This window comes from Glycine soja, chromosome 4 (assembly GCF_004193775.1).
Source record: "Glycine soja cultivar W05 chromosome 4, ASM419377v2, whole genome shotgun sequence".
Lineage (NCBI taxonomy): Eukaryota > Viridiplantae > Streptophyta > Magnoliopsida > Fabales > Fabaceae > Glycine > Glycine soja.
In genome coordinates this window covers 5886944-5914429 of record NC_041005.1, presented here as the reverse complement: position 1 = coordinate 5914429, position 27486 = coordinate 5886944, and the positions used below count along the sequence as shown (strand labels likewise).

The following is a 27486-nucleotide window of genomic DNA, read 5'->3' as shown; positions in this document are numbered from 1 at the left end:
TTTTTTTATTATATTTATTATATATTTTATATTTTATTTAGTATTTTAAAATAAAAAACTAATCTAATCCAAATCACGAATCAGATTAAAAATTTAAATCAAACTAATTAGATGATGAATTAATAACACGAAAATGATTGGATATGATGATTTTTGTTTTTTTAAAATGGATCCAATCCATAAGAACCCCTGGTCACTCGTGTATGATTGAATAAAAAAATTATTGGCGAATGCAATTATATCATGGCTTCACAATATGAGGTTCCTGCGGCTACAGCGCTCCACTTATGCAAATTCCAAAGTCACGGATTGGAGGCTTCTGTGCTTCTAGAACAAAGTAAGGACCGCCACAATTTTGTATAATAAGTTTCAACACAATATTATTTTATTTTACAAATATATTAACACACTTTTATCACAGTATTATTGAAAAAATATCTTATATTAATTAAAACTTTTGTAATAACACACTTATTTTAGTATGAAAAAATAGGATACGTACCCACAGGATTAAATATTTTATCATAAAGTAGTATTATAAATTTGTTCATTTTAACAATAGTCTCATAAGGTTTCTATACAAAAGTATTTGAAAAAAAGAGTTTAATATCTATTCATTTTATATTATAATTTAATCATAAAATATTATTTAAATTATTTTAAAAGTTAATAAATTTATCGTACACAATAAATTATAATCGAATCGAATGACGTGTAAATTTTTTTATACTTTTAGCACATAATTTTTTTTCCATAAAAAATGACATTCTATCTCAAATCAAAGTCTTTTAGTTAATGATGCTAACATAAATGATGTTTGTATGATTTTTATATGTTTCAAAGCAAATATTATTATTGAAAAAAGAGAAGTTAGGCAAGCTAATTAGCCCACCGAATTTAACTTGTGTTGCCACTAAGATTCATGCAAATGAAAAAAGCATGGCAGGGGAAATCGATCCGTGGGGAAAAAAAATCTATGTATGTTACCCATCCATGCATTGCAATATTCTTTATGAAGTTTAGCAAAGACAAACATGCATGAGCAATAATGGATCAGTCGACTACACGTACTACGTACAGGCAGCATAATAATTTCTTCTTTGGGCGTTTTCATCCTCCTCTCTATTCTTTGGCAGATGTTCTTTGACGACATCGTCTTGGGACATCACATCTTCACTGCTTGATTGATGCTCCTACTGCATGCATGTATGTGTCTTTGAAGGAGTGGACTTCATTAGGCTAATTGTCTCCATATATTGCAAAATACAATCTTTGAAGGAAACTTAGTCTTAATCTTTTTTGTGCTTCTCTTAATATTAAAGGCCTTCCTCCTAGGAGAATCTTCTTGAAACCCTAACTCAACTCATGTTGAGAGAGTTTGATAAAAACTCCACACTAATGTGTTAATTTGCAACACTACCACTAATACAAACTACCCAAAAAAATTCATTACCGATTCTTTTAGCTGATAACTTTATCATTATTTTCTATCATCTTTTCTTTTTCGTTAACTTCAATCAAAATATAAAATGAAATAGTTTTGAACAACGGTATTTGGAATTGAAAACGAGTCCTAATTTTTGGACACCAGAATAGTACAAACACTTCATCATATTACTAATCATATCAATAACTATCTCCCCTTTTTCATCTCTTTAGGTGTGTTTGGTTAAGGAAAAGTTGAAAGAAATAATGAAAAAATTGTGAGTCCATATGAATTCTACACCTCTTACAGTTTATTTTAATTCAAAAAATTATTTTCATTTTTATATTCTCTTATGCTCTACAAATAAGGGTGTCCAGATAATTTTTCATAAAAGATTTTTACAAAAAAATATCATGAAAGAATCCAAATAATCATAAGTGTAAATAAAAAAAATTAGAATGTACATTAATAATTAATAAAAATGCACTATTTTTTAATTTTGTAAAGGCTTAAAAAAAATAGATATTTTTTATTTTAATCATTTAAAGACTTTTTTTTATATTAGTCTATGTAAAAAAAATTATGTTAAAGGAGTTTGACAGTGTAATTACATTCCACATGTATTTAATTTATCTGATAAACTAATTAAATTTTAAATCTTCATATGTTTAAAATAATTGATGTGGTCAAATTAGTTGATGACAAATTTTAAACTAATATAGTTATTTGATAGAAAAATTTAAACAATAAATTTTAAATTTTATAGGGATTAAAATATTATTTTAAAAGAATAAAATAAAATAAACCTATTTTATAGTGAACAAAAGTTTATTAAAAAGTCTTTTGTAAACTTTTTTTATCAGTATTTTGTAAACTATTTTAAAAACAAACATGTTTTATCTAGCATTTTTAATAGCCGTTACCCTTACCCGTGTGATGAACGAGGGCGCTTGTTAGTGGCCCCCTATCATTATCTCATTATCCATGTCGTTCGTGTGTGGAAAAAAGATGTTGAATTGTGGGTTTTATTAGTGATGTCACTTATAAATCTTGACTTTTTAGTGACACATTTCAATAATGATATTTTTATATTAAATAGCTATTATTATTGATTGCGAACTATGATATAATATCTTCCTTTCTGCATTGATATGAAGTCAGGCTGATGTAAGTACAATGCAATAAAGATTAGGTGAATATATTATCTCTACAAATTTATTAAATGTGTAGATAGTCCACAGGCAGATAAAATTGTTAGGCACCTGCTTGTACAAGTTATTTTATAAAAAATTAAGCTAGTTTCCCCCCCTCTTAAAAACAATATATTCTATGGCTAATAAATTTGCCTTATACAATAACCAAAGCTTAAAGATATTCATTTTGAATATCTTAGACGTATATTAAATTAATTTAAGTAGTTCCTACATGTTACATCACATAAGACACTTATATATAATTTAGTTCTAATGAAAAAGAATCAAATAACTCTTTTTATTTTTATTTTTATTTAATTATAATTTTTTCTCTCTTGGAATTTAGGTCTGAAAATTATTTTTTAATCTTAAAAAACTTTGGAAATGAATTAATTGATTATATACGATATTTAAGCCAAAACTTAACAAACTCACATTAGTAACTGAACTTGCTCCAATGATAAAAAAATAATAATAATTTTTTGTCCTTAGAAACTCCCCGAACATCTTCCATTAAAAATTACCTTGTTAACACATTTCTACAGGAGCATCTACCATCTAATGTGCACTCGATGCATTTCCTTGTATCAATTCTATTTCTAATTTGTGTTCAACACTTTGTGTTCTAAGTATAGATATGAAAATTAATTAAAATGAATAGGATAGGGAGTTTCTGAACAAAATATTAGAAGAAAGAAATGATTAAACCATAATTAGACTTATTTTTCTTTTCTTTTCCTAATCCTTTAAATAGCCTTAAAATAGTCTCATCTCACGTGAATTGAATTGAATTATAACTTGCAAGGTTCGGAAAAGAAATGAAGGCCATACATATATTTCGAGCAATTTCATTACGCGACATAAATATATAAATTGCATGATTGATTAGAAAACAAGTGCCATTTATACTTATTTAAACAAGAAGAGATACATTAGAATGTAAATCACATCATATTCTAAACAGATCCATCTCCCCAAATTGGACCATGATGATTAATTAGTTGGTTTAATTATTTCTCTCTCTCTCTCTCTCCAATGTAAGAAGGGAAGAACACAATCTGACAAAAGTCACAAGTTATCATTACTTACACTAACACCAACATTACATATATACCCACACACCACAGTCACAGGCATAACAGAGACAGACATGAGCCCATTAAAATGAACAGAACACAACACAACAATTGCGAACAAAGAAAGAACCTTTTGCTTTTCTCTCTCCGAAAAGGACAGATTCTCTTTCTCTCTCTATCTCTGTGCCTTTTATCTTTGTTTTTTTATAGGAGATCGTTCTTCGTCTTCTTCCCACTCACACACTCAGTGTTGGTGAGATGGGTATGTCATGGCTGTGCTGCTGAGAATGGCTCAGCCTCACAATGGCAACACCAATAGCACTGCGAACCAGCAATTGGTCCTTCATGACTTTCTGGGTATGAAGCCCGCCGCCGATTCCCCCCAAACCGCCGATGTTAGGTTTCCGGAGCCGTCCGCCTCCGCCTCCTCCGCCGGAGGACGCGGCCCCTTCTCCGCCACCTCCGACATCGCTTCCGGTGAGTGCTACTTTGTTATCAAAACAATAAAATCCAAAAAAATAAAAAATAAAAAAAATACTTTTTTTAAGGGGCATTTTCCTTTTGCCTATGAAGCGATGCTTTTGTTAGCATTGAATCTCATCCACTGATGTTCTCTACCTTAGTGGGGTACCTTTCTGATGGACTAGTTTAGTGAGGTCAGTGTTGGGTTAGGTTGGTTCTGTTGTCTTTGTTTACTTGATATGTTTTCATTTTCTTTTTTCTCTTGTTTTTTTTCTTCATTTTCTACTGTCTTTTAACTGATCATTACCATCTAGTGTGTTTTTAGTTTGTTGGTTTTTCTTTTTTCTTCTGGTATGTGAATATATTGTCAGGGTTTTTCAGTACGGTGGTTTGATTTGACTCTTCGTTTCTCTCTTCTACTAGTATAATTTCATGTACTAAGTGGGAGGATTGAATTCATGCTGAAAATTTCTGTTGTTTTCAGGTTATGTTTTGTCAACATTTGTGCATAGGGTAATAATGATGATATGGGGGTTTTGGGTTTTTATCACTATTATTGTTATTGTATTGCCTCTCTTTTTCTTTTCTTGGCCTTTTCATCTATAAATGGCCTTTTTCCTCTCCTTTTTAATTATAGTTGAAAATAGAAATTATTTTTGGAAGTGTTTATTGCTATCTTTGAAGTGTTTTTTTTTTTCTTTTTTTATGTAATGTTTTCCCCTCGTCAATTTGGTAGAGAAACAGATAGGAAATCATCTCGAGGGAGTTCCATTCTATGGCCCGAGGAGTGATTTTTCTGGCACTGAGATAAGCAACAGATTAGTGGGAAACAAGAGAAGTAATTCTGATTCCACTTTTATGGGTTCCTCCAGAGATGCCTTGCAAATGGTCCCTGATTCCTTTCAAAACTCACATTTGATGAAGGTTGCTTTGAGTTATTGCTTAATTATTCTTCTCCAATGTTCTCAATGACCAAAAAGGAAAAATACTTTTGCTTTTGTCTTCTTTGCTTTAATATCTTGAGTTCTGATTTTACACAGGTTCTCCGCAGTGCGGCTGAAGGAGAAAGGTCACAAAGGCCCAATGACGATGAAGTGTTACTTGGTATGCAGTCAATGAAGCCATCCTCTTCTCAGATATTTCAGCCTCCCACCAGCACTAAGATTGATGCCAATAAATGGGAACGATCTATTCTCATGAATGTTGGCCCTTCCATGCAGCATCCACTGCGTGGGGCGCAATTGGCACCTTTTGTGCACCAAATGGCTTCAAGCAAGATTAGGGATTCCAACGCTGGCCCTTCATTCATCTCTCAGTCAGCTGCTGATGAAGGATCTAGAACGGGAATCAAGGGCCCTGGAATTTTAAGTTCTATAAACGCAGCTGCTACAGCCACTGAGAAAACTATTCCATCTGCTGTGATGCTTGGTGGCAGCAGGCCAAAGCCTGGAACTAATATAATAGAATCATCCACACCTCCAAGGTAAAACATTCTTATAAATATAGTTGCTCAATTCCCCTTGGTTCTTTTTTATTTTTCACTCTCTTTAACTTCGGAAAAAGGAGAAGTTGCTTGACTTTATGAATTTGATAATTGATACTGACAGCAGTCAACATGGGTTAACTTCTGCCTGCCGCCAGATGACTATTTTTTATGGAGGCCAAGCTCATGTTTTTGATGATGTCCACCCTCATAAGGTATGGCCTCTACTTGTTAGCATGACATATTTGTTTATTGCATTTAGTGAAATAACAACAATAATGACAATGGCCTTATCCCATTAGGTGAGTTAGCTACATGGATCACATTACGTCATTAGGCTTGGTTAAAAACCAAATTCTCAGGGGATATTATTCAACCTGAGATTTCTTTTAATAATTTCCTCTGATATTCTTTTTGGTTTCTTTCTACCCCTTTTCACAAGGCTAAAAACCATGCATTCTGTTCTTCTCATTGGTGCCTTTAGAAATGGCCTTCTTTGCATGTGTTTATACCATCTTAACCGATTTTCTTTTATCTTTTCCTTGATAGGTGTCACATCAATATATTTTCCAATACAATCATTTTGTATCCTATCTTTTCTTGTTTGGCAACTAGTCCTTCTTTAAATTCTCCTTTATGTTACTCTATTTTTTTTTTTCACGTGCTTGTCCCTTTAAAGCCCAATACTCACTACCTCAATATTGCGGATTTTATGGCAGTACAATAAAAGTTCCCTTTGAGCTTGATATTTACTTTGTGGTCACAAATAATCTCAACACTTTTTTCTATTTTAACCACCCTGGTTGTGTGCTGTGTGACATCTTCATTAATTTCCCTATGATTTTGTAATATTGATCTCATATACATGATTTTAGAAACTTATGGTATGGCTCTTCCATTTTTTACCTCCAAGTCATTTTCTTCTTGTTTCTTGTTAATTGTAATGCATATGCTCTATTTACTCCTACTCAAGCGAAATCCATTTGATTCCAATATCTGTCTCCAAAGTTCAAGTTTAGAGTTAGCCTCTTCCTTGATTTCTCAATCAAAACTATTGCATTTAGTGAAATAAGATCTTAAATTAGTTGCATTTGTGAATCATCACATGAAACAATTTATGCCTTATAGCTCAAGTTTTTTTGTATTATTTTTTGGTGACAAGGATAGCTTAAGCCTTTTGGGTTTGTTGGTTCATGACATGATATTAGAGCCCCAATGACTTATTGGTTTAGATGATTTTCAGCACAAGTTTGGCATGTTTGTGCATTCTATGCTTTACGCTCAAATGGCTCTTGTTGGCATAGATGTGTTAGAGATATAATATTATGGCTATTTTTTTTTTTTTTATTGGCAAATGTTAGTTGTTAGTTTGCTAATTTTTGTTAATGAGAGGGATTCGGACCCATGACTTCTCCCTCCCTCCTTCTCCCTTCAACCACCAAACCAACCTTATAATTCTGTGTAATATTATGACGATGGTTTACTCATTGGGGTGGTTTAACGGTCACTCTTGGTAAGAGCATGAGACAATATTTTCTTCAAAACCATATTTAAGCGCTCATCAGAACTTTTACTATCATTCTGACTTAGCTGAGAAACATGTTTTGACATTAAAAGTTCATTTCTGTACAACACGTATGTTGTAGGACTTCATAGCAATCAATAACACTGCTGAACCGATAATCTGGTCTAAGCAGCTCTGTCCACTATCCAAGATTGATAACTGTTGATTTAAGAATCTATTTACAGGAATTAATAGGGATTATTATTCTCTTTTGTAAGATATCCAACACACTGCGAAATGAAAATAATGTTAATATATTCCTTCATTAACTAAATCCATGTAAGTTCAGCATGGCATTTTGATGAATTTGCAAAATTCATACTTCTTTGCAAGGAAAATTCCGCTGATGATCATTCCATGAAAGTCTCTCCTTTCTTCGTTACCAGTTTCTTATGCTAATGGTTATATCTTGGTGAGCTGTATTTTCAGCAATTTGCTTCTCTTTGATATCTTTAGCATCCCCGAGTTGCCTTTCCACCCATTTATTATGGAGCCCTTATTAGTTTCTATACTTTCCCTTTTAAAGGCTTCATTTGTAACAAGATCAAAACTTTGTAAGCTATAGCTTGAGGGAGAGTTTTAGAATATATGAAAATTATTTCCTAATATCAATATTGTATCTTAAAATAGTTAGGAGTATCTTAGGATTGTTTTCCATATTTTTTTTATATTTCATGTTCACTTTCCTTATTTAATTAGGATTTAAAGTCTAGTACAAGTTTAAATAGGGATTGATGTTTTGTCTTTTGTAACATATCTAACACATTGCAAATAATATTCACACATACCTTCTCTACCTAAATCCTTGTAATTTCAGCAGTCTCCATGTGTCTAAACTCTAAACGAACAAGGGTTGGGGGGCAGGGGTGTTGGAGTTGAATTTAAACATAATGTAGATAGACTTCTGCATTGTCCACCCTTCAAGTCCAAAAGGCTCTTGCATGAGAGGGCATGTTAAAGATTTAATATAGTATGAAACCATTCATGTGCCTTCACATAATAGCTTAAGCTTTTGGGATACTTGGTTCATAACAGTATGCTCTTTGTACTGTAACGATATTTTAGCAGCAATGTGATGCAGCTCTGGGATCTCTTGATTTCCTTGAGTTTCAATATTTGTTAGCATTTACTACTGTTTTGCATCAATTTTCTCTTCTGTGACCCCCTTATAATGTGGATTAATTCAATTGAGCAAATCTGTTTGTTTTATGCTTAGCTTCTATAAGTCTTTTCATTTACAGATATATTGTAATATTGTTACTGAGTTCTTGGTTTAAAACTAGTTATTGTTATTGTAGGTTTGTATCTACCCTTAATTTAAAACTAGTTAAATTTATGAGATACTTTAATTCAAAAGGGCAGATAGATCCAGACTTGATACACATTTTCACTTGAGAGAATCCAAGTCGGTGTGTAATCATTGCCTTGCCTTTGAATGGGATTAGGTGATGGTTTATACACGTTTATGACTGCTATCATAAAACTACAATCAAATAATGTTGGTATGATACAACTCATAGAGTTTGGAATCAAATAAAATCAGTGTTAACTAAATGCTCTCTCTACTGCAATGCTTCTGATTTCTGAGTGGGAAAAGGGGGAGGGGGGGAACCCCTGTAGTGTCCACTAAGCATTTTATCTGTCATAGAGCCATTAAATATAAGTGCAATAGACAACAACAGCAACCACCACCAAGCCGTATCCTTATGTTTTCCTAGGTCTTCCTTTGTCCAGTTTACATAATAGCTAGGTTTGAATATTAAGTATGAGCAAGCTATGATGTTCTTGCAAGTTTGAGTCCATGTAGGTTGCCTTGGCCTTCAAAGCCTCATAAGTCAATAATAGACTTTCTTATATTATTAACTCTGTTGAGTCATTTCACTAATCTGAAATTTATGTGCATGCAAAATAAGCAGTATGCTCTGAGACTCAACTCACCTAAACTTTTTAATACCAAAAAAAAAAGCAGTATGGTTTCATATTTTATAGTGACTTCTGCATGCTCTCTGATGCATGCAGGCAGATGTTATAATGGCTTTGGCTGGGTCAAATGGAGGATCTTGGTCCACTGCATTCTCTCCTAAATCTGTTGTAAAGATGGTTAGTGATGGTAACTTGCATGGTGGAGAAAATGAAACAGGTCTAGTTAGTAATGTGGCATTCCCACAGGAGCTTCATGGGAAATTGTCTATTACTGGCAGTTCTAGCCATGCCATCGGGCTTGGTGATCGAGTAACTACTCCAGCAGGTAATCCTCAAACTCAAACATAGTACCTGGTTTGATTTGGCTACATTCTATTGTCATATCATACCTCCCAATAGTGTTGTTTACAAAATTAAAGATATTTTACCCCATAACAATAGGAGAATACTGAACCTTCAGTTGACCTTATAGGCCATGCTTTCTATATTCAGTAGAATATGTCTCATTCTTTCTTATAGACCTTTGCTTAAACCAACTCAAAATGTTTTCATGATTTTAGTTGTGACATGATCCATGGGCATATGCCTTCCCTTCTTTAGGTCAAGGTTTCATATCTTTAAGGGTGTGTTTGGAAGGAAGGAGAGAAATAATATTGGAGAGAAATGTTATACTTTTTTTGTGGGACCCATATCTTTTTCACTTTACTTTAATTCAAAAATTTTCTTCTATTTCCATCTTCTAAACAAAACACACCCCAAAGGAAATGTATATATGGTGGTCCCAGAACCAAAGGTGATCCCACATTTATAGCCATTGGATACGATGATGTAAAATTTGAAAACTTTAAATGATATTAAAATGATTCATTGACCAATAAAAATAAGTGGTCCAAAACTCAAGTGGACCACTCTATAACAACTAATCTTTTGAGCTATTCAATTTGTTACTGATTGACATTGCTGAATAACTTGTCATAGGGGCACACCAAGGAAGCGTTTTTGCAAAAGATACAAGAACTTTGGTCCAACCACCAGATCCCAGTTCTGAAGACAAAAGACCACAGTGATAGTAGTTTGAGGCTGAAAGATTTTTGTCTTCCTATTTATTGGAAGGCTCATCCTGATTCCTGTTGGGGTATCATCCACTTTGACAAATTTTCTTTCAACTCCACCCCTCCCAATTCGGTCTTTTCTTCCCCTTTTTTCAATGTATGCGGGGAGCAAGAGTAGGATGGTTGTTTAAAGAAGCCTGATAGATATATCAAGATAATTTATGAAGTGACGTTAGGAATATCTTTATTGCAGTTTCTAAACAGTCAACTTATTGAGTTATTATTAGGAGTAGTAGTAGCTATGCTAGTCTTGTGCGTCCATTTAAACACTATTAAAAGATACCACAGGATGATTAAAGAAGGTGAAAATTTTAGTCTAATTCGACTTGTGATCATCATTGTACATTGGAGTGCTCTTTATATGCACATGCATGCATGTATGCTATTGACGTGGGCCAAAACTCCCAGATAACCAACGAAAACTGTCGGATGAGAAATTAACATCCCTAATGTTGTCTTTGTCTTCTACTTGCGGTGGCAAACAACACCTTGCATCCTTCAAAAGCCGTAGTTTTTTTTCCCATCTCATTATTGGGCTAAATATTCATTAGTTTTACTAATGATCAATCTTCAATGGAAAATATCATCATCACTTTTAATAGAGTCTTCTTTAACCACAATGTCTTTATTTATAATATTCGAATATGATGCAAATGAATTTAAATTTAACGATGTAGACAAGTATTTATAATATATATAGGATAACTTACAATTTATCCCTGGGATAAATTAGTTTCACATTTTTTTTAACTTATATCGTCACTAAATCTTTTAAAGTACTTAAAAAAGTAACATTTTTATAATCTGCATAAAAATTAGAAATAAAGTAAAAAGAAAAAGAAAATGCATCTTGCTGGTGAAGCAGAAGATGAAGAGGTCTGAGTTTTTGGGGAGTGCGATTGACGATTGGCCGATTGGGGATCACGAGGATGGGTACTTGGTGGTGAGAAGGATTGGGGTGGGTGGGTGTAAACATCTTGGTTATTTTGAATAATAAAAACTATAAATTTTAATTCTACAATTATATATGAATGATAAATATTTAAATAAAAATGCGCACGACTTTTTTTTATGTAGTCATGTAATCACTAACTTATCATCTTTATCATTTATATATTATAGTTTTCATTTTGATCATATATTATGAAGTCATGAGTTATGACTGTCGTAGTTGAAACAGATAAAAATAAAATATAAAATATTAGTAACAAAAATCATGACTGACACTAGTTTAAGCCTAAGGCTACCTTCTGTCCCTGTTGAGACCAATGCTAACTACTTGATGCTATTTTGCAAAAATTTCCTGTTAAAATGTTTCAATTTTCAAACAAATAAAAAAACTACCTCAAAATGAACTTTATATATATACTAGATTTTTACCCGTGCATGGCAAGGGATTGTTTCAAAGGGACGTAAAGACAATAAATTATTTTGAATAAAAAATGTAACAAAGACTTTAAAAACTTGTAAACAACAATAAATTCTAATAATAAGACTACTTTTCTTCAAAAAATATCTTATTAAGATAATTTCTCAAAAACTTCTCTATATACAATATTAGTTGTACAATTTTTTGACATGTTCTCATGATTATATATAAAAGATATTTTACGTAGCTTCAACGCAGAAGGTATCGTCACAGGTTCTGGTGGAGGCTTTGGCAAGTGCATCTACTACTTAATGCTTGGGCATCCACGAAATCTCATAAATCATTTGTTTTTTTCGTTAGAGTGACGACACAACTGATCAACGAAAAGTGGCACCAGCATCGGCAAGCAGAGAAGAGGGTTTTAACGAAAAAAGAAAAATATGAAGAAGAAGAAAAAGAAGAACCCGCCCTTAAGTGGTGGAAATTTCATTTAACGTATATTTCTAATTCATGTAAAAAAAAAAGAATAATAACGATGAAATTAAAAATATAATTTATATTTTATCGGAATGATTTTAAGGTACAATTTTTTTATAATTAATTTTATGGAATTAATTGGATTTTAGTTAACTAAGTTATTTTTTTTATATTTTATCATTTTTGAATTAATTCAGCATAAAATATAATTACTGGATTTTTTTGGGAATATATTTTAAGTTAATGAATATATGTTAAAATATAATTGTTGATTTAATTAAGTTAAATTTGATATTCTATCGGAAGAGCGCCACATATAATAACATTAATCATTATTCTACTATTTATAACAATTATTGTGTGTTTCTTTTACAAACTGAGTATTTTATAATAATTATAACCTATAAATTAATTACTTTAAAATTGACTATATGATATTACTTTTTTAATTAAAGATAAAAAATGAATTACGGTTGTGATTTTCATCGACTAAAATTTTTTATTTTTATTTGGATTGATTACTCTACCAAAAAATATTAATTGCGCAATAAATATTACCCATTGAGGCACATAATTATTAAGAAAATAAATAAATTAAAGAATTAAGTAATTAAAAAATTTAATAATTTTTTTAAAAATATGAAGATTTTTTTTTAAAAAATTATTACAAAATTTAGTTACACTAAAAATCAAAAGAATTATTATAAGATGCCAAAAAATTAGAAAATTTTAAAAATGTAAAAAAATTCATAAATATAAAATCTAATCCACCATAATACCTGTAATAAACAAAGAATTATTTCTAAATGATAAAAAAATATCTTAATACTTGCTAAAATACAAATCAAGAAAAAAATCATAATTATTTTGAATATCCAAATCTTGCTTGATTGGGAAGACCAAACAACGACTGCATTTCAGGGTCAGGTTAATTTTCAGTTTCCTTACAAAAAATAAAAGCATATCTTATAAAGAAAAATGCTATTAAATATAAATAGTTGTTTACCTTTTTAGAATTTTTCTTAATTCTTTATAAAACTCATCATCTATATGTTGTTCGCGCTTGAAAAACTACAAAATAATTAAAAATGTCATGTGTAAATATAACTAATTGAACATCTCATAAAATGTCCTAAAAAATATAATATGAAATTGTATTAATTACATGAACTACCTCAACAATGCATCTTCTACTACTATGGTTGCAGTTTGATCTTGCATCTTGTATTTTGCTAACATTGAGAAAGAACAAATTGTTAGCCCTTAATTACATGGTAAACTAACATATTACCACTAATATTGATAATGAACGTTGCTAATTTACCTATGCATTCTTTGAGGTAACAATTCTTTTTTGACCATCTTCCAAAGTTGCGTTTTATTTGTCCGTGATTACTGATGAACCCTAACCAATGTAATATATTCTTAAACGATAAACCTGCAACAATAAAAATTTGACCAAAGTGAAAGATGAGACAATATCAAGTTGTTAAAAAGTTATGAAATGTAACCTTGTTATAATTTGGAGCAATTGTAACAAGTGAATAGTCGTCCTTTCAATCATTCCATAACATTTTAAAAATGACGTTCCCAGAGAACAAAAGAATTTTTTTACAATAACTGAAAGAAAAAAGTCATTGCAACGGAAAAAAAAAAGTAAAGAATATAACGGGGAAAAAAAAATAAAGAATATAGGTTGATTTCCAGGAACACCTTTGACATGAATGTTAAAAACACTGGTTCTCTGTAATTATTATATAGAAAAATAAATAAACTTAATTTAAAAGAAAACTTTTCCTCAAGATCACCGATCCTACCTTAATATTTAACATTTACCTAAACAAAATGATTAATATGGCCGTTTATCGTAGTATGCTACTTTTTATTCACATGATTCACGGTTTTAGTTTCTGTTTTATGAAGCAAATATTTAATATTTACCTAAAATAAGTTTTATTTAAATGAATAAAAGTTAACTTTTCCTCCGGATGAGCGATTGTACCTTAATTTTATTGTAGGCTGATACATTTTTATTTCTGTGGTTCACGATTTTTACATTAATTTGGTTTTCCTATTGTCTTTTGATTTCATGATTGGTGTACAATAATTGTTAAACTTTATTTTGATTTTTTTTATAGTTTGATTTGATTAGTTGTAATGGGAAATAATATTAAATGACGCAGGATCTAATTATGCTAGAGCTTATCATGTGTGCTAACGGACACAATTAGTCAGTAAATTTATTATATATATACGGAAATATGTTGACAATTTTTGTAATTTTTATTGTTAAAAATAATATAAAATTAATTAAAAATAAAAAATTAGTTGATTTATCTCCTCAGGAAAATAAATTTTCCTTTTAAATCATTTATTCATTAATACAAAAAGACTTATACAATAATTAATTTCTTTTTTAATTAATTATTAAAATCAATTATACTTACGAAATAGTACTTTTATATTATACTTAAAGACTATAATATTAATTACTTTTATAAAGATTTTTTATTATCTTATAAACACTTCTTATACATTATATTATAAGACTAAAAAAATAAACTAAAAAGGAAGATTAAAAAGTACATGAATTTAGTAGAAAAGTATAATTGATTAAATATATGTTTGTAATGTTTTCAAATAATTTAAATTTTAAAATTAAAAATATATCCCACGGATCAATTGAAACAAAGAGATAAAATGCATCATAAATTTGGATTAATATTTAGTATAATGAGTAACTAAACAACTCTTGCACCGGTTTATATTATGGAAGAATGTCTCTATTGTTGGAGTTGAAATAAATGACATTATACCGATTGATAAACATCTTTTGTTATCAATAAAATCTAATGAGAAGTGTCTGACAGATTATAGACACATGTATATACCTTTATATACCTTTTTCAAAGGATACACTATTCGATCCCAAAGGCAACTATTAACGTACATGACATAATATACAACATTAAAACTAATTATGAACTTTAATAAAATTTTGTGGCAATATATGTTACCCTTTGATGCATCTAGCTAGCTAACTGGACTCAAATGGTTGCATCTTTAAATGTTCCCTTTGAAACTTAGGGGATAACATTTTTTCTTTTGACTTTAATTTATTTGGTGTAAAACACATAACTGCTTCAGTTTAGTCGCCATTTGATATATATCAAAGATTATGCAGCCTTAACGTTCTTGAGTTTATTTTCCTTGCTCCTCATTTGTACATAGTTTTTTATATTCTTAGTTTATATATCAATGGAAAAATTATAAAATAAATGGTAGGAACATTTATAATTTGAATCAAAGTGGTAGCCTGAGTTGTGTAACAGTCATCATACTGCACAAAAACTTCTTTTGGAGTCAGCACATTAGTTTCAAATAATGGTACAACTTTGTCATAATAACTTTTGGAAAAATAAAGAACATGAAACCCTTGAGGAAACTAAGTCAACTAAGAGGCATGTACAAATTCACCGAATTCAAAAGTTCCAAACTGAACCAAGTTGCAATAAAAAATAGGAGCAACTTTTTCATATTAAAAATTATTTTGCCTTGGACTAAAGATATAAGATTCTTATAATGGTAGATATATTGTATATACACAAAAACAAAATTAAAGGAATAAAAAGTAAAAAAAAATACCTTTATTTGGTTAATCATATATGTTACATCAGATTTTGTTGTCTATGCAATTACAAAAATGAAAAAAAGAAAACAGTCAGAACAGTAAAAGTGAAATTTTTGTATACACAAAATAAAAAAATAAAAAGACTTAAAAGTAGAGAAGATACCTTTATTTAGTGAATCAAGCACATTGCATCCGATTTTTTTTATACACTAACAAAAATGAAAAAGAAGAAGTCTAAATAGTAAAAGTAAAGATTTTTTTTTTATACAAACAAACAAAAAAAGGCATAAAAGTAAAAACATACCTTTACCGTAAGACATAAAAATGTAAAGATTATTGTTTCCCTAATGGGTTACATGGATTTTATTTCACAAATATAATATCAAAACCACATCTTTGGAGGAGGAAATGACAACATTGATACAAATGAGAGCAGAAACTTTAATAAGATAAAATAAATGACAATAGAGAGATGAAAAAGATTGGTTGCTCACATTTTTTCTTCTTCACATATTCAGTAATTCAAACATACTTTATTAAGTCAAAATAGCATAAACTTGTAAATAATGAGATCGAACAGGACATATATGAAGAAGGATCGCACAAACTGATGTGGAAAAATAAGAATATTTGGTAGCGTTTTTTGTTATGGAAAAGAATGGAAGTTCAGATTTTTGAAGAATATAGAAGCAAATGGTGATTTGAAATATTGTGCCTAATTCGGTTTTTAAATTATTTCAGATACACATTAAAAATTTGAAAATATATAAAAATTAAAAGTCACATAATATTATCCAAAAAAAATCACCAATGCCATTTATGATAATTCACCTTCAGAAATCCTAAAACTATTAATTATATTCAGAATTATGAATATCCACATTTGAAATTTAAAAATAATCTGAGATTAAAACCCCAAAAAAAATCTACACAAAAAATAAAAATATTTTTTGAGATAAAATTTATTTTGTAAAACATTTCCGTTAATTATGTTAGTGATTGAAATAACTATATATATATATATATATATATATATATTAATTTTGATGCTACTAACATAAATTTTCATTCAAATTTAATACAAACGGTGATTGTTTGATACAATCTAAGCTAATGGGTTTTAATTATAAAAGAAAAATTTAATTTTAGGTTTGTATAATTTATTTGCTTGATAACAATTTATTTAAGCAAATTTTCCATTAAAAAATTTGCAGAAAAAAATTTATCTAAGATTTTTTTCTATTTTATTAAAGTTTTTAGCTTGGTAAAATTAATTTTTTTATATTTAATATTTTAACAACGGATAGATATCCATCCAATAATAATTTTGATTGATAATTATTGTTTCCCTGTATCATGCTTTTCACGAATTGTAGCTTAATTTAGGTTTGATTGATTTTGATAAAAAAAATTAAATGTGATTGTAATTTTGATTCTTGATGATTTTTTTGTTCATTTTAATTGATTTTATTTTGTTTATTTAAAATTAATCAGGAACGCAAATCTAATTATGCGGGACGTAATTACACCGTGCTTGTCACGCGTGACAAACACAATCAGTCTAATTAATTAATTATAATTAATTTAATTGTATTTAATTCAAGAATAAGACAGAGTGTGTTACGTGACAACTTCTAGTTATATAAAACTTTCTTTTATATATATATATATATATATATATATATATATATATATATATATATATATATATATAAAACTTAAAACATTAGTTTAATATGATAATAATATTATTATTATACGTCTACGTTATTATTATTATTATATTAATTTTTTAAGTAAATCGTTTCGCGGCTTTAAATGTGTCATTTTTGATTAATTAATTTTCTTAATAATCTTGAGCTGAGTTATTTGACTTGACGTAAACTTGACATAAATTAACTTATAAATATGCGACGGATTAACCGAGCAATTTTTATCCCAAGATTAAGTCGCAATAAATTTTATGTCATTGGGCTATATCAGTTTGGCAGAACCGGTACACACCTTAAATAAGGTTACTAGGTTAGGTTGGATTAACAAATAGATAGCATGTCTAGTCTAGTTATTAATCTGACTAAACTCACAATCTAAACTTTATAAATTAACAATTAATTAGGAATTGCTTAATTATCTCTCCAAATAATATAAGTTACAAAATTAATCTTAATTAGGAATTGCTTAATTATCTCTCCTGGCATCATGTACTGAATGTGTGTGCATGCAGGGAGAGAAAAAAAAAAGGCATTGGTGGCATGTGAGGTGCCAACTTCCTTGCTCCTCGTTCTTGGATTTTTTTTGGGTCAGTCGGAATGAAATTGAAATTTTGTCTTCACATCACAGACTAATTTAACTTGTACTTTTCTCAGTTTTAAGTTTTAAATACGTTATACTTGTCTTGTCTCCCAAATATTCCGTATATGCATAACAGTGAAAAAGAAATAATAAAATTTATTTTAATTAAAAAATTTCATCTTAATTTACTTTATTTTTATTTCTTTCCTTGCTACTGAACTAACAAATTAAACTTATTCATCAGTATATATAAGATCGATGGGTCTTGATATTTCATGGTAGAGAGTGTAATAATAATTAAAGTCATCTTATAACAGTTAATGAATTTCATTAAAAATTAATTCATTAATGTGTCTTATTTTAAAATCTAAATATATATTTAGAGATGCTCACAAATCCACCCCATTTAATAAAAATTGAAAAAAAAATTATTCAAAAATTAAAGATCGATTTTTTTTTATTAATTTTGAAAACTGATATAATCCAACTCAGTATGACTTTATACATAACATAAGTATATATTTTTGATATTATTCATTTTTTTATATGTTTGTAAAATTATCACAACTTATATATATATATATATATATATATATATATATATATATATATATATATATATATATATATATATATATATATGATAATTTATTGGTAAATATTTGAATACATAAATATAATTATCAAGTGTAAATTTATTTTTAATAGTTAATATTTGAAGAACTATACTACTATTAATTATATAAAATGACTTATAAATAAAATATTTGATATTTGATATAAGTTTAAAAAAATTCAAAAGGATGTATTATATTTTTCATTTTTTATTAGAAAAATTTATTAGTAATAATTAACAGAGTACAAAGGATACTCTAATTCAAATACAAAAATCTTAGAAGAACATATCAAAAGAATAAATAAAGGCAAGTTATAGGGTCAATACACAATAAGAGAAAGAACAATGAACATTATTTGTCTTGAACTTAAAACCAAGACGAAGTCCACCATCTGACCTTTACAAATTCAAAAGACACTGTTGTGTTGGCTTGTAAAAGAATGATATATTTAATGTAAAAATTTGTGTTTAATTTTATTTGTATATAAAAAAAATTTGGACTAAAATTAATTATATAATACAAATGAAATTAATTTCTCATCCAGTGAGACAATGAGTACGTGAACATCCCTAGTATATGATCCAGGAAAAAAGAAAACAATCTCATAATCTACACGTTTATTAATTCTATACTTGTACTTTGTAAGAAAATGGGATTTATCGCCCTAATATACTAAAATTGAAGAAAAGAAATCCCATTCTCACTCTTTATATCGATCGACACATAATTGAAAGGTCAACTTTTATTGCTGGCTCACGGATATATATACATATATAGTGTCATGATAATAAACAGTTCAGTTATTTGAACCTCAACATGAATTATTTCTTTCTCTTCATCGTGAAACACATGACTCCACTTTCCATCAGATCATATCACCCATCATTCAAGCAATTTAGCTTTCCTTCTTTGAGACCTGAGAAAGAAGCTAGCTCAAGTAATCTTGTCAAGCTGGAACTCCTGCTCCGCATAAAACAACAACACATAAAATGATAGTGTGATATGATATAAGCATTCCCATCTCAACTTTTGAACTTTAACCTTATGTGAATTGAATCATCCTTTTTTTTAAAAAAAAAAAAAATTATTTAAGGCAAAGGCATCAATCGCATATCACACACTTCTCAATATGCTATGCTGGCAGCCTTCAATAATATATATGTAAATAACATGATAGGCCACTTACATAATATGTAAGATTTGTCCCCATCAATAAGATCTCTGCCATGTCCTGCCACTTATAAACTTATTGAGACAAATCCATATAAAACTTTTGTTATCAATATTAAGACACTCTTGCATACCCCAAAGTTAATTATTATATGTTACATATACATTGGCACTTGGCAGAGTCAGGTCTTGCATGTTACGAGAGCACTGAGAAAACATTATAATATATTAAGAATATCATGACACACATATGACAGCAATGAGACAAAATTTTATAAATTAAATTGCAATTTATTAGAAGATTCTAACACTTGAAGTTTTCAAAAGAATTTACAACTAGCTAGATGTTGCCAAAATCTTTTGGTTTTTTCTATGCTATTGCCTTTTTTTTTATTCTACATTAAATACATGAATTCGAAAGAACACCTTAATATTGTAAATGCGTATTTGACACTTTCAATTATTTATCTATCTATATTTATGACTATTCTCTCTTTTATTTCTATCTCTCTAGGTTTAGATGAGATATGGAGTGTTTACAAAACATTTTCCTTTTCATTCAGGAGATTCTGTGCCCTCTCATCATTTACACGTTGCTCTGCCACCAAGTCTTGGCATGCTATTAGTACGTATTTGTCTTTTGACTGATTCTGTGGATAAATTAATTGATAATTAAAATTTAGGCTAAATGGTATTTTTGGCATGTACTTAAATTTTTAATCACTTGATTTTCTTACATAATTATGCACATGAAGTAGTCGATCATTTCTCAACTTTTTATCATAAAAATGATAGTCTCTAAATTTCACCCCAAAAAAACGTAAAAAATGTTGTGTTGAACCTGGTAGCTACAGCCAATTCCCGTGTTCATTAGTAATTTTTTTTCTTCCTCTACGTGATAAATGCGTGCCCCTTTTAGTTCACGAATGGTTATTTCTAGATTTTAAATTTTTTAATGCGTTGATTTTGTTTTTTGGGGTGTTGGTCAACTTGTGCATTGCTGAAAAAGTGAAAGCTTATTATGACTTCTGATCTGGACCCGAATTAAGCCCAAAGGCTGAAACTCAGCCCGCAAAAATCCACAGTGAAACACGCGAAAATGTTGACCAGTTCCGGAAATCTAGGAATAGGTGTCAGAAACAAAAATACCATGAATCCTTGATTTCACATTAGTTCTATTATTTCAACAGAATATAATTATAGATTTCACATTAGTTTTCTCCTTTTCATGCATACGTCTCAAAAACAAGCCTTAAGATTTTAAAAATAATTTTTATTGTCTCAAAGTTATGTTCACAAAACATGATTCGCAACACACAATTTGAAAAACCTAATATGCCAAATCTCGTATGCAGGCAATTGCAACACTATAAAGAGGATCATTCTCATGCCGGAGTGACCATTGGTTCTAGTATTTTCTTTTATATATGTTCTAAAAATGTAAATCAAAGACTTAGTATTTAAATAAGTCTATTAATTTCAAATATTGAATAGGACTATATACTTTTATAATTGGATATATATGACCCATTATATATATATATTTTATAGAGATGACTTTTTGGTATATTTTATATTTCATTTTTAATCTTTAATTTATTGTATCTTAATTTATTTTTTTTATTAGCATGACATTGATATAAAGCATCCACTAATTTTACTGATGATTAATTTTCATTAAATAATTTGATTATCTTTAGTGAGATCTTTTTTTTTAATTATATTTTTTCTATTTACAAGAATCTAACACAAGATGATCAACAGTTTGTTGGTAAAAAAAATTTACTTATTTGTAGATATAATTAGGCTAAATCCAAAAATAAATAAAAAATCTTCAAGTAACTTAAAATAATTTAGTTACGGGATATAAATTTTAAGTGTAAAAATTTAATTCTTGTAATACCTTTCATTCTTTTTTTATTCCTGCATCTTCTCTTCTCTCTCCTTTGCATACGACTCTTTCATTGAACATTTTTTCTAAAAAGAAATAAAATTAATATTAAATTAGATTATAATTTTTTTATAAAATGGATAGAGTTTACACACAAAAAATAAATAAAAAATTGGGAAGGGAGGATAAGAAACTACATACTTATCCTTTCCTTTGTGTGTGTTGAAAAATTAGGAGAAAAAAAAGGATTTGTGGGTCCCATTTAGTTTTTTTTAAGAGGCATGAAGCTGGAGGGAGGGACATATGGGTATTTTTTTTGTTTTAAGTTCTTTTTTTTAAAATATAACAAAAAAACCAATTTATGCAAAAAAAAAATAAAGTAAAAGTCTAGATATTTTAAATGAAATTATTTGTTTGTAATTTTTTTAATATGATTTATTTATTTATTCACTGTCTTCTGTTCATATAAAAGGGGACAAAATTCTCTAATTATTTATTTATTTTATTTATTTAAACAATACATTTTTTATTTTATTTTATCTCTCTTATTTCCACATACTTTCTTTTTTATGCGTGCTCCATTCTCAAGTAATTAGCAAGAGTATAATAAGGTCATGAACAAACTTCTCAATGAGCACTTATATATATATATATATATATATATATATATATATATATATATATATATATATATATATATATATATATATATATATATTAAAATAAATTAAACTTCTCCTATGAATTAAAATCACTTTATACATAAATGAAAGATTTTTTACAAATAAAGTAGGTTAATTTGAGTTTATAAAAAAGTTTATTTTGTTCTTTATTTTTATTTTCTTAATTTTTTCATAAGTATTTGTTGGTAAGTTTATTCAAACAGAGCTTAATTGCATTCAGTTACATGCACTAGCTTCTCATTCTGTAGTAGTCAGCACTCAGCTCCGTTGCACAGGAAAGCAACCCCTCCTGCCAAATATTCAACCTGGATCTTGGCTTGTTCCTTTTTATAATAATGTTTAAGACTTTGAGATTCTACAACCTCTTCAGAATACTTTGTTCCTTCCTTTGTCTTTTTCAACCATATATTCCAAAACTCGACACAACTCAGTCCATTAGCCACCCCTCTTCCACCTGTATCATTTTAACCTAATCTCCCCCTAAATTATATAATATTCATACATATCCCCTAAATATTCTAATATTTACGCATTCCCTTATATAAGTTCTAAATTCTAATCAACCAACCTAGCTATATATACGTGTATATATCCCCCCCCTAATCCCTTATTCTTGCAATTTCATCTTAATAATGAACACTCTCTCTGAAGCCTACAAAGCACACCCTCTCCACCTCAGTCACATTATTCCCTTAGACTTTTCTTCAGCCCTTAGCTTACCTGATTCTCACGCATGGCCTCACTGTCAACCCAATGATGATGCATCATCATCATCATCATCATCATCCATACCCATCATAGACCTCATGGATCCCAATGCTATGGACCTCATAGGCCATGCATGTGAGAAGTGGGGTGCTTTCCAATTGAAGAACCATGGCATACCTTTTGGTGTCATTGAAGATGTTGAAGAAGAGGCTAAAAGACTTTTTGCTCTTCCCACTGAACAGAAGTTGAAGGCTCTTCGATCTCCCGGTGGTGCCACTGGGTATGGCAGAGCAAGGATTTCACCGTTCTTCCCAAAGTTTATGTGGCACGAAGGATTCACCATCATTGGCTCTCCCTCTCACGATGCCAAAAAGATATGGCCTAATGATTATGCACGCTTTTGGTAAGTACAATTTTACAATCTCATGCTTCGCGCACTTCATTCCATGCAACGTGCACACTAATACTATATGTTAACAAACACTTCTTTTGCTAGAAATTGATGAAGCCATCGCTTAAATATATTCGAGCTAGTTTTGGAAGAGAAATTTGAATTTTAAACTAAAGTATATGTTATTAAGTGCCTAGCTAAAAGAATTCATGAAAGGAAATTAAACAAATATAGACTCGTCATGTTGTCCTTAATTCTATAAACTGTACATGATTAAATTAAACTAATCTAACTATACCACATGGTATACAATAAACTTTCTTGTGAAAACTAAGGTTTAGAGGTCGTTTTCCGGTAAAATCAAGTAGTTAGCAAAAGTTTTGAAAACTTCAACTCTAGAAGTAATAAACTTATCGTTAGAATATTGCATAAGCTAATAAAGACAAACTCTCAAATAAATTAAATTTAGCCTGGCAGAGAATATACAGAACCTGTGTCTAGCAACATTACTATTTTTGTTGCTATTCTCCTAACAAAATTAGTATCAATTTAAACTATCAAGATGAAAATACCATTTAGAAAGAAAAATTGTGGATTTGAATTATAATAACATACTATTTCTGGTCTTTTTATAAGAATTGAAACAAAGTCATTAAAAGAATCGAGATAATATTTTATTAAGTTGTGTCCTATTTAAATTCCATGTAATGCATGGCACAAACAATTATATAATATTAGTGTACGAACTAATTAATTAATTGTGCAGTGATTTGATGGAGAATTATGAGAAGCAAATGAAGGTTCTAGCGGATAGACTAACAGAGATGATATTCAACTTAATGGACATAAGTGAGGAAAAAAGAAAGTGGGTTGGTGCAAGCAACATAAGTGAAGCTGTTCAGTTAAATTTCTACCCAAGTTGTCCCGAGCCAAACCGAGCCATGGGCTTAGCCCCTCACACCGACACTTCTCTCTTCACAATTCTTCACCAAAGTCAAATCACTGGTCTTCAAATCTTCAAGGAAGGAAAAGGGTGGGTTCCTGTGCACCCTCACCCTAATACCCTGGTCGTGCACACAGGCGATCTCTTGCACATCATTTCCAACGCAAGGTTTCGCTGTGCACTTCACCGCGTAACGGTGAATAGGACATGGGAACGTTACTCTGTGGCTTATTTCTATTCTCCACCGATGGATTATGTAGTTTCTCCTTTGGTTCACTCTGTTGCTCGTTTTCGTGATGTGACTGTGAAGGAGTATATTGGGATTAAGGCTAAGAATTTTGGAGAAGCATTGTCCTTTATTAGTACTTGAAACTATGTATGTATCTTATGATTTTGTTATATGTATTAATTCCTTAAATATTTATCTAGCTAGATACTTTATTAATTTGCTTCTTTGTAAATTTCCCATTTCTGTTAGTTGTTAGGAAGTGCTAGATATATATCAGACTTAGGAAAATGACGTGGTAAGAAGGATTGGGAACAGTTTCACATTTTAAGTGCAAAGTTGATGTCTCGTTAACTTTAGACCAAGTTTCAGTTCTAGCACATTCAAAATTTTCTGACCTTCTTGGCCGTAGTGGAAACCTTTGTTAAATAGGTGTCTTCTTTAAAATGAATTTAAGGTTAAGTATTGCATGTTATTTATTCTGAGTTTTATTTTTATTATAATTAAAAATATTTATTTCATTAAAGATTTTAGTTTTTTTTAAGGAAAAAGATTTTAGTTATGTCTAACTGATTACGATAATTAAAACTATGTATTATAGTACTAATTTAGTTTGACTAGCTTGTTTATATGATATGAATCTATTTTAAGATGGCTTTCATGATAAGTTACTTAAAAACTTAGTAATAAGGTTTCTAAATAGAACATAAATTCTTCCTCTAAATAACATACAGGCTTAACTTTTTTACGTAGGCTAACATGCTTAATATTTTAAAAGAAAAAATATATATAAACACTATAAAAATAAAAGTAATTATATATTTTTTAAAATAAGTCATCTTGTTAGACTCAAATGTCCTTTTAAATAACATCAAGTTAGATCTTTTAAATCAAATAGACTTTTGTTAAAGTTTTATCCGAATTTATTTTACATCATTGTTGAGTGACCTGATTTCTTTTCACTAAGAGTGAAAATAGGTTAGGCCATAAGTTATGTTAGGTTTGAGCTTAACTTTGGTTAAAATTACATGTTTTGTATCTAATTTATTTACTTTTCATAGACTTCTTTTAAATTAAAGACATGAACTAACCTACAAGTCTAATGAAAGTTTATTTTATGATAATTTTACACTAAAATAAAAGTTATGCTAGACTTTATAAGATTTGAGTCTAACTTAATTATAAGATATAATATTTTTAAGATCTAATCTAATATTCATGGTAACTAACTGTTGTTGTACGTAGTATTTTCATATTCTTTACTTCGAATCTTCGAGATTAAGGGAAAAAAATTACTGTGAAAGTTTATTGTCGATTTAAATGACAACTTTTAAATAAAATATGAATTTTATGTGAAAGCTATCTAATAAAACACTGGTCGGTAATACAAAATTAACTTTTTGTTTCCACCAACGTGTTACTCAAGGGATCTAATAAACCACTGCCCGGTATCTATATTCTATATTTATATACAATTTATTAAAGTAGGTTTTTCAAAGTTATCTATTGTCATATGGTGTGCGATGACTTGACCCATTTCAAGCCATCTAACTTGCTATGTATATCAAGTATTAATTTATTTAAAAAATTAAATTAATGGATTCACTTATACAAATATAGATAAAATAAAATATAAAAATATAAAATTTTATTTACAAATTTAATGAATTTTAAAAAATGAAGAGATGCAAATGCACACTCTCACTCACATATAGATCCCTCACTGGACACGATGACATAACTTCCTCAAAATCTTCCAAATTATATAACACAAACGTACGCCACGAAATGTCAAGGATTCATAACACTCTAGAAACAAGTCTAAAATTTCAATTGAAAACTGACCGATTAATACATGTCAAATATTCGAACATTACTTGTGTTATTTTAAATTTTACGTAGAGATGTTTAGAGTTATGTATTAATTTGTCTGTTATTAGTTCATTTATTACCAAATTTGGATTTATTATTATTGTTGCTGTTAATTAAATTTATCATGTTATTTTATTTTTACGTCTTTGGCTGTGTCATAATATAGTATAATCAATAATAGAGTGTCATTTGTTCTTAACCCCTAAATACTCTCCCATGATTGCACTAGAAGAAAAAAAGGTATAAAAGATTATATAATATAAAGGTAAATTTAATTATATTTATTTGATTATAATATCGAGAACTTGAAACAAAATGGTCTGAGCATTGTATAAACTCTATATATGTACAACTTTGGGCATTCAGTCAGCCTTCATGCATGTATTTTGGACTTACGGAGAGCATGTAAAACACTTGTGTTATTCGTATCTATGATAATAACTAGGAAGGTTCATGCATATTGTAACACAAGACTCGGTCATTACCTTTATAAAGTATACTTATATAGTTCCACAAAGACGTTTACCGTATTCCGTATAAAGAATTGAAGAAGAAGAAAATGTGTGTCAAAACAGTTAGTTCAACAGCCATTTCTTAATGAGACTTTGACTGCTAAAACAAAGGAGAAAATGTAAACAGAAAGAAGATACGGCAGACGAGAAACATACAATAAGAATCATAAGATAAATCAACACACACTCCAAATTTCAAACCTCTTCATTATTCGTATATTTCCTGTGTCATTGTAAGGATGGTTTAAAATTCACAACTAAAAGTATTTATTTAATAAACTCATCAAATTGTAAGTATTTATTTGGATTTATTTAATAAACTAAAAATTACAAGCACTTTCGTGAGCGTAAATAAGTTACATAGAAATTCTCTGCAAGCTCCCAAAATTTTTGCCTTTAATTAATAATGGTTCATCTTTGACCTAGCAAAATATAATCTTTTAACTGATGATAACATAGGAATTT

The 27486-nt window shown here is 29.3% G+C and overlaps 2 protein-coding genes and 1 long non-coding RNA gene across 7 annotated transcripts; 2 read left to right on the top strand and 1 right to left on the bottom strand.

Annotated features, from left to right (window-relative positions):
* The first annotated feature begins 3749 nt into the window (after nt 1-3749).
* On the top strand, nt 3750-10574 carry LOC114409005 (protein TIFY 8-like). 2 transcript variants are annotated; one of them, XM_028372271.1, is made up of 6 exons: nt 3750-4172; nt 4894-5081; nt 5198-5640; nt 5765-5855; nt 9224-9452; nt 10106-10574. In XM_028372271.1, exons 1-6 carry the CDS (start codon nt 3965-3967, stop codon nt 10192-10194), a joined length of 1248 nt encoding a protein of 415 aa, XP_028228072.1. In that variant the 5' UTR covers nt 3750-3964; the 3' UTR covers nt 10195-10574. The 2 variants fall into 2 exon arrangements, with proteins under 2 accessions (XP_028228072.1, XP_028228073.1); XM_028372272.1 differs by having other exon boundaries at nt 3751-4172; nt 5768-5855.
* Nucleotides 10575-13090: 2516 nt separating this feature from the next.
* Nucleotides 13091-14064, bottom strand: LOC114408137. 4 transcript variants are annotated; one of them, XR_003665825.1, is made up of 4 exons: nt 14027-14064; nt 13410-13523; nt 13260-13317; nt 13091-13156 (listed from the first exon to the last, which is right to left on the bottom strand). It is a non-coding gene; the product is annotated as an uncharacterized LOC114408137 (long non-coding RNA). The 4 variants fall into 4 exon arrangements; XR_003665824.1 differs by lacking the exon at nt 14027-14064 and adding an exon at nt 13922-14016; XR_003665823.1 differs by lacking the exon at nt 14027-14064 and adding an exon at nt 13903-13993.
* Nucleotides 14065-22961: 8897 nt separating this feature from the next.
* Nucleotides 22962-24996, top strand: LOC114409004 (gibberellin 3-beta-dioxygenase 1-like). The gene is made up of 2 exons (XM_028372270.1): nt 22962-23480; nt 24235-24996. The coding sequence occupies exons 1-2, from the start codon at nt 23002-23004 to the stop codon at nt 24779-24781; spliced, it is 1026 nt and encodes a 341-aa protein (XP_028228071.1). The 5' UTR covers nt 22962-23001; the 3' UTR covers nt 24782-24996.
* Nucleotides 24997-27486: the final 2490 nt, after the last annotated feature.

Excerpts from the sequence above, each read along its gene's own strand:
- LOC114409005 (XM_028372271.1), top strand. The coding sequence starts at position 3,965 with ATGGCTGTGCTGCTGAGAATGGCTCAGCCTCACAATGGCAACACCAAT. Across the intron at positions 4,173-4,893 it reads CACCTCCGACATCGCTTCCG|AGAAACAGATAGGAAATCAT; the intron begins GTGAGTGCTACT and ends TCAATTTGGTAG. Across the intron at positions 5,082-5,197 it reads AAAACTCACATTTGATGAAG|GTTCTCCGCAGTGCGGCTGA; the intron begins GTTGCTTTGAGT and ends GATTTTACACAG.
- LOC114409004 (XM_028372270.1), top strand. The coding sequence starts at position 23,002 with ATGAACACTCTCTCTGAAGCCTACAAAGCACACCCTCTCCACCTCAGT. Across the intron at positions 23,481-24,234 it reads AATGATTATGCACGCTTTTG|TGATTTGATGGAGAATTATG; the intron begins GTAAGTACAATT and ends TTAATTGTGCAG.